Below are 7,286 nucleotides of genomic sequence, written 5' to 3'. Positions count from 1 at the left end.
CATTTTAAAAAAGTGCATTACAGGGCTGTGTTGTTGAGAATGGAGAAATGGTTATAATCATCTCCAGTGTGTAATAAAACAAGCCGTAATGGCAAGACTTGGCTCAGACCAAACCTTGTCTCGACTGTATACTTGGCAGCATTCAGAGACATCAAATACAGCCAAATCAAAGAAGCTGTCAGTGTTCCTGGAGATAGTGTTATATTTCTTTTTGTTGTTTGCTGCCCACATACTGTACACTGGAGCTGTTGTAGGACCACGATCTTTGTACCACCGAAGCAAAGCCAGTCACAATAAGGTCAGCTTCACATTTTTACTGAAATATCTGCTATATTTTTTGCTGTGAAGGACAGCAGCAGGTTTTAGGCAAATCAGCAGTGTTTTTCTCCCGTTCTTGGTATCCATCACCATGGTGATCCCCCTCCTTCCTTGTCGCCCGCTCCTCCATCCGCCTCCACACCTTCATCGCCACCTCCACCCCACCCCTTTCGCTTTTTCTTCTTCTTTTTCTTCTTTTCATCTTCCACCTTATACTTCAGTCTTCTCACGGGGTCGCTGAAGCTGCGCATGGACTTCTCCTCAAAGTCCTCTTTGTTCATGAAGTTCCTGTCAATGAGCTCGGCTGCCTCCTGCCAGTTGCGGTAGCAGTCTGTTCCAAGGCGGAGTATCTCATCCACGGCGTTAGGGATGAGGATGGAGCAGTCGGGACGCAGCACCAACACTGTGGGCACCTCCTCCACGTTAAACATAGCCTCCAGCTCCCTGCCGAAACACACACACACACACACACTAGCATAGAGCTAATGGATTTACATTACCATCACCCACCAGCAGGTTATACACACTTCTAACTGGCTAATCTCACACACCTCCTGTAGGGGTCCTCATAGGCCAGGAACAGGCACCTTTTGGGGAGCTCTTTGAGGAAACTTTCTTGCTCATCCTCTGACTGGTCCAAACTAGAGAGTGAAATGGAAAACTCTAGTAAAAATTACTCCAATGTCATTTTTCTTGCGGTTCTTATTTCTTAAAGGAAATTCATACATGCATTACGCAAGTGCACATACGTGCATGCAGTTTAATTTTACATTCGAGCTAGAGACAAGGTTAGTTTAATAAAGTAACAGAGGAGAAAATCTATTCCAGTGTTAGACACTACAGTTCTAATAAACACCTATATGTGTGCCTCTGTGTGTTTTACCTAATGTACAGGAGAACCAGCTGAGCAGCACGATCCACGTAGAACTCATCTGTCAACTGTTTGTAGAAGTCAGAGAGCGTGGGCGCAAACTGCCTGCAGGTCTCACACGTAGCAGAAGCAAAGAAGAGCATCAGGATTCGGTTCTGCAGGCGCATGATGATCTCACGCTCTGTGTCCAGCTCATCTTGGTCCTTGTTGTTCTTTAACAGGACCCGACCAATGAATAAGTCCACCATGATGAAGGGGTGCTACAAAGGGAGAAGCAAAGCTATTAATATGCTTTGGATTAATCAAGAAAGAGTAGGCACATCACCGCTAATCATGAAAGCTCAAACCATGTAGCATAACACACATTAGAATATTAAAGGCTTCACAACTGCAGTAAAAAGTCTTGACATTTGGAAATATTTATCTGGGTGATTTTAATGGCTTTGCCTTGTGTTTCACTGTATGTTTCTACTCTCCCAAATCGATTACAGTAATCATATATAATCTCGCTTGCTGTTAAATCGGATAATCCTCACAGTTGCTTACCTCTAACAAATATTATCTCTCCTTGAGGCAGCAAATCCAAAAAGAAAATAGCCTTCAAAATCTAGCCTTATATTTCTTTTCACCTCTTCCTTTATCACACTAGAATCACTTCCCAGTCTGCCAGTTCGTATCGCATTCACTCATTCGCCTTCACCTTGGTGGCAGTAGCTGCTCACTACCTCTTCTTTTGTGTCCCTGCTCTCCACCTCCCCTCATATGTCTGGGAGGGAGGGATTGAAAGACAAGGTGACAGAGGGACAAGGAACATGAAGTGCTCGCACTGATGGTGTGTGTATGTGAAAGCAGTGACTGAACAATCAAGTCTGTCTGAATAAAGAGCGAAGAAATTACAGAATGAGAGACATGCTTAAAAGAAGAAAAAGAACCTTAATGAAGTGAGCCACTGTGAGACCTTTAATATTCAGTAACTAATGGAATAGCAGAACCGCAGGGAATATGTGCGTAGTGATAGTTTGATTTGCTCTACTGGGAACACTACAATATGGCCATGAAAGCACAGCAGTGATACAGGCACTGTTTATATTAAAAGAATAGAGAATTTAATGATTTTGGAGAGCATACAATTCACATTTAACTATGCAATAACAAAGTGCAAACTCTGAGGAGATGTAGTTAATAAAGAATAGTAAAGACAAATAACAGTGTTATGAAAGTAAATAACACACTGACAATACATTAATTTCAGTTACAAAACAAGCAGGCGCCAGCACCTAAATGTAGCCAAAAAATGCAGTTACATGTATATTTTTAGGGTTTTTTTGTCCAAATATTATTCAAAAAAACAGTGTGGTTGAAAATAGTTGCCTGTTTACATATCCAGCAGATATCAGTCTCTGTATCTGATTAATTTAAGCCTGTTACCTGTTTTTAGCATTCACTTTTGCCTCCCCTCTCCAGTGAGAAAATATTATATCTTGACTGTTATCTGCAGAAAGCTGGACTTCTTTCACCAGCTAGTTTCTAGTCTTGTTTCTTTATCATGCTGAGCAGCACACGTACAATCCACTGATTATTTGCTCAGAAAACAGCTGCCTGATGCTGCTGGAAATGGAGCTGATATGTCTTGAATTACTTTGCCAGAAGAATTATATTGCCAGTAGAAAGGGTAAAGAAGAGGGAAGAAAAGCAGAAAGAAACAAGTCTGTAGAGTTGCACAGCTGGAGTAGCCAGTACACACGTGAGTCCTCTCTTGCTATACACAGTAATTTGATCCTAAGTCAATAAGGAGGTATTGATTTGTAGAGCTTTAGATTGGAATCCTGGGGATCGATACTCACATATTTAGGCAGGATTGGTTTGTACATGTTTGTATTTTCTGAATAAAAACAGTGGCATCTCTTGTGGTAGTGAATATCACCAACTGAATAATAGCAACAAAATATAAAAAAAGAAAAAACACCATCAACATATACAGTAGGTATCCACAACAACAGATGAGCAGTAATAGTAGATGTTAGTTTCAAACAGTCTGCTTTATAGCCTACATCTGCTCTCTGCTTGTTTTTGTTTGTTTTTTTTAAGAAAAGGAAATTTGTTTTCATCTTATGCAACATTAAAGTGAGTCTCAAAATGGTTAATAAAAAGAAACTCTTTGGAAGCGCAACAGATTATTCTTGTTCTAGGAAATGAAGGCTATTCCACTCAGGAAATTAACAAAAAAACAAAACTGTACTGTTCCCTACAATAGCGTGCACCAATCTAACCCTACAAAGAAGATCCCAAGATGGTTCTAACTTGATTAGAAAGAGAAGCTGGAAGCCAGAGTGCAAAACTGTGCAAGACGACAACTGCATTAGTGTCTTTGGCTTGAGAAAAAACACCTCGCAGAGCCAGATTGTGCTGGTTTGTAAAAGGATTAGTGCACACAGTATGAAAAAAATCTGAGGTTTTTTTTTTCCCCATTTCCCCACTTAAAAAACCTCTTAATTTATATGCTCAATACATATACAGATATGTATGTGTATATATATATATATACACATACATATACATATATATATATATATGGCACACCAAGAAAAACAGGTAAAATAAACTTTAACTCAAAAACAAAGACTGATGGTTGTTGAAAAAACAGTCCACGGTTATTATTCATACATCCATCCATCTTCTCTTTGGTATCCATATTCAGGATCATGAGGGGGCTGTAGCCAGTCCCAGCTATAACAGGGTACACCCTGGACAGGTCAGCAATTTATTGCACAGCTAACGCATAGAGACAGGCAAGCATTCACACTCACAGGGAATTTAGATTCACAAATTAACCTAAACCCACTCATGTCTTTGGAGTGTGGGAGAAAGCCAGACCACCCAAACACAGAGAGAGCATGCAAGCTCCACATAGGCTGCATTCAAACCCATGACCTTAGTACTGTACCACTGCATGCGACTGAAAATCATAAATTCCTAATTATGAATTATAGCAGTTAATCTTGATAACATTTCTGATAAATTTTCTGGAACAGCAGATAAAAATTTCTTTCTAAAAAAAAATATTTCTCCTAAATGTCTGAGTGATAGCATACAGAATATATTATATGATATATGTTTTCCTCATCTTATCCTCCAGGTATTGTTATCTCCCTCATTTCTCTTGGTATCCCACGCTCCATCTTTCTCCTCTTCCTCTTCATTTCCATCTTTTCCCTTCCCCCATAACTTCCACCATCTCTTTTTGCGTTTGTCGTCCTCTGTCTTGTACTTGAGCCTCCTCACAGGGTCAGTGGCACTGCGCAAGTTAAGGTTGTCAAACTCCTCGTTGAGCATGAAGCTCCTTTCAACAAGCTCAGCCGATTCCTGCCAGTTTTGGAAACAGTCACAGCCGAAACGACAGATGTCCCGCACAGCATTTGGAGAGAGGACAGAGCCGTCGGGACGCAGGACCACTATTGTTGGTACATCCTTCACTTTAAACATGGTCTGCAGTTCCCTGAAAAACAAAAATAGACTGGCATGAAAATATACTCTAATTTTGTACAAAGAGTGATGTGGTCCTCCAGACTTGGTTGCACTGACAAACAGCTTAAATTTATGCACATATATTTAAACACTCACTTCCTGTACGGGTCCTCAAAGGCCAGAAACAGAACTTTTTTGTGCAGCTCTTTGAGGAATTTTTCCTGTTTCTCCTCTGATTGGTCCAAACTAGAGAGAGGGAAATCTGGGAATCTCAAAACTGATCAAATAGATATATTTATGTAACTGCATATGTATAAGACAGATATATAGATTAAAAAAAGATGGGGGAACCTGATGTAGATGAGTGCGAGCAGTTTCGGGTATTCGATGTATGCTGGATCTTTCAGTCTCTTAAAGAAGTCGTTCAGAACAGGCACAAACTCCAGGCACTTTTCACATTCAGCAGATGCAAAGAACAGCATGACGATGCGATTTTCGAGAATCCCCATGATCTCACGCTCAGTGTTGAGTTCGTCTTGGTCCCAGTTGTTCTCGATGAGAACTCGGTTTAGGAAAAGGTCAACCATGATGAAAGACAGGAATGTAAAAGGATAAAGGCCCTCTGTGGAAACAAAGAGGGTTAGATGAAGTTTTATGTACATATGTTCAACAATATGCATGTGTGGTGGCTTGTACAGCACATTCCTGAAATAAATGTTTCATTTTGCAAACTGTGATTGAGGCTGACATTAGTGTGAAACCCCTGAGACCCTGTGTAGTCACAGGGCATTGAATTTCAGGTTTTCAGTACTTCACTCTGCTCAATAAAGTGTTTTATACTTTGTAGACGTCACTGTTTTGTGCAGTAAAATGAACCCATTGTCCACACTTGAGGACACACTTTTCATAGGTAATGTTTAGTTTTTAGACCCTTCAGGTCCAACTGATCCCAAATAGCTACGAAAAAATTGAAAAGCCATCCAAAACAAGACCTGAGGTCTCAGGATGTTAAATCTGAAATATTTTTGTATCATTGAAAATTTCAACAAATATGCACGACAAAATAAGCAAGAATCAAGTTTGGAGTGTCTGTGACATTTTGGGTGCACTTACAGGTGAATCCGGAGCATTGCTACTGCCCACGCAAAACAAAAAACAGTCAAAACAAGTTTGACAGATTATTTGTGCTCATGTTGGATTCCATCAGCATCAAAGAATAATTAAGAACATCTGCTTCAGGGCCTTTAAAGCTTAAAAATTGCTAGAACCATTTTTCAAAATGTCACTGCTTTGGTGTTTTAGAGGTGCAATCTGTAGACAGTGATTACATCTATCCCGAACAAATTACTTTTGTTTACACAAAATGGCAAGTTTTTTGATTTTTTTTTTTTTTGGTGGGGGGGAATTTCAAACAAAGCATGAGCTGAGTCACTATTGCAGCCTACTGTGACTGAATAGCAAATGGTAATTTACATGAAAATAATGAATGATTACCCCACACTGTTGTATAAAAAATTGATTCAGAGGGACCGATACCACATTTTGTTCTTAATCATGACCATTTAGCGGAAGGAAAGCAGCAGTTCCAATTATTTTGTCAAAAATTATTTTAGTTTGGCCAGTTATTAAGATGCAACCATTACGAACCAGCAGGCCAGGTCCCTAAATTGGGAGTAATTGTTTGATAAATGCTGGTTCCTTTTAAAGGAGCAAATTTTAAGATTTATAATTTTTTTTTAAAAAAAGGAAACTTCCTGTTGTCCCATTGAAACACGGTAATTTGACAAACTGACAATACAACAGCCCAGCTAGAACGAGTTAGTCAGTATGAATAAAGCTTTTATGAAATGGTATTTTCCAAGAGCCAACTTATGGTTCAGAACAAACAAAAAAAAAGACCCATAAGAGATAAATTTCAGATATAGAAATATAGTTCAGGCCAAAAAGCTAAGAAATATGCTTTATCTGTCTTGCCCAGCCTGTATTTCTGTTGCAGAAGTCGCTGCTGGCTGTGAATTGACAGCGATAACCTCACAAATTAGATTTGGCTCTGTGGCTTTGAGCTGTGCCAGATCTATTTGAGACTACCATTCTGCACTGAAACGTCCGAGGCTAATGTAGGAGAAATACATCTGAAATTGAGCAGCACTGGACCTTACCTGGAAAAAAAAGAGGATTTACTGTAAGGCTTAGAAAGGTCAAAACTTAAATCTTACATTTGGAAAAGTTATTTCACAATAATCTGCTTCACTTTTCGAAGCTGATCAATAGCTCCTGATATACACTAGCAAGACTGCCGTGTCTTGTTAGTAGCTAATTTAATAGGCCATCAATCTTTGTACGTGCAGTGGCAGCTAAATATACACAAGTAATTTACCTCACCTTGAAACTCCTTGGCTCTCACAAAAAAAGACATAGAGGGAATCCAGATTTTCTCCTGTCTTTCAAGACATTATATTATTTCATATGCCTTTTTCCCCTCTTCCTTTAAATCCTGTGAAGCTTGTTATTTTAGTGGCACCTTTCACTGTGTCTTCACCCCTTTCTCTGTAATTTGTTCACCCTGCACTCTGTGGTCCTCTAAGGGAGATTACAGATAGCTGGAGGTGTGGCAGTGCTGTAATTGAGGGAC

General features: G+C 39.6%; 2 protein-coding genes across 2 annotated transcripts; both read right to left on the bottom strand.

Moving 5' to 3' along the window:
* Nucleotides 1-174: 174 nt before the first annotated feature.
* On the bottom strand, nt 175-2,034 carry LOC134629364 (nucleoredoxin-like protein 1). The gene is made up of 4 exons (XM_063476646.1): nt 1,736-2,034; nt 1,202-1,449; nt 870-959; nt 175-762 (listed from the first exon to the last, which is right to left on the bottom strand). Exons 2-4 carry the CDS (start codon nt 1,435-1,437, stop codon nt 405-407), a joined length of 684 nt encoding a protein of 227 aa, XP_063332716.1. The 5' UTR covers nt 1,438-1,449; nt 1,736-2,034; the 3' UTR covers nt 175-404.
* A 92-nt stretch (nt 2,035-2,126) lies between these two features.
* LOC134629363 (nucleoredoxin-like protein 1) lies at nt 2,127-7,203 on the bottom strand. The gene is made up of 4 exons (XM_063476645.1): nt 7,037-7,203; nt 5,006-5,276; nt 4,811-4,900; nt 2,127-4,685 (listed from the first exon to the last, which is right to left on the bottom strand). Exons 1-4 carry the CDS (start codon nt 7,068-7,070, stop codon nt 4,310-4,312), a joined length of 771 nt encoding a protein of 256 aa, XP_063332715.1. The 5' UTR covers nt 7,071-7,203; the 3' UTR covers nt 2,127-4,309.
* Between the last annotated feature and the right edge of the window lie 83 nt (nt 7,204-7,286).

Source organism: Pelmatolapia mariae, linkage group LG6 (assembly GCF_036321145.2).
Source record: "Pelmatolapia mariae isolate MD_Pm_ZW linkage group LG6, Pm_UMD_F_2, whole genome shotgun sequence".
In the NCBI taxonomy this organism is placed as follows: domain Eukaryota; kingdom Metazoa; phylum Chordata; class Actinopteri; order Cichliformes; family Cichlidae; genus Pelmatolapia; species Pelmatolapia mariae.
Note: the sequence above shows the minus strand (reverse complement) of the source record. Positions and strands in the feature narration are given on the sequence as shown.

Coding starts and splice junctions, on each gene's coding strand:
- LOC134629363 (XM_063476645.1), bottom strand. CDS start 7,070: ATGTCTTTTTTTGTGAGAGCCAAGGAGTTTCAAG. Junction 5,277..7,036: donor GAGAGCCAAGGAGTTTCAAG/GTGAGGTAAATT, acceptor TTGTTTCCACAG/AGGGCCTTTATCCTTTTACA. Junction 4,901..5,005: donor CTCGCACTCATCTACATCAG/GTTCCCCCATCT, acceptor CCCTCTCTCTAG/TTTGGACCAATCAGAGGAGA.
- LOC134629364 (XM_063476646.1), bottom strand. CDS start 1,437: ATGGTGGACTTATTCATTGGTCGGGTCCTGTTAAAGAACAACAAGGAC. Junction 960..1,201: donor CTGGTTCTCCTGTACATTAG/GTAAAACACACA, acceptor TTCACTCTCTAG/TTTGGACCAGTCAGAGGATG. Junction 763..869: donor TATGAGGACCCCTACAGGAG/GTGTGTGAGATT, acceptor GTGTTTCGGCAG/GGAGCTGGAGGCTATGTTTA.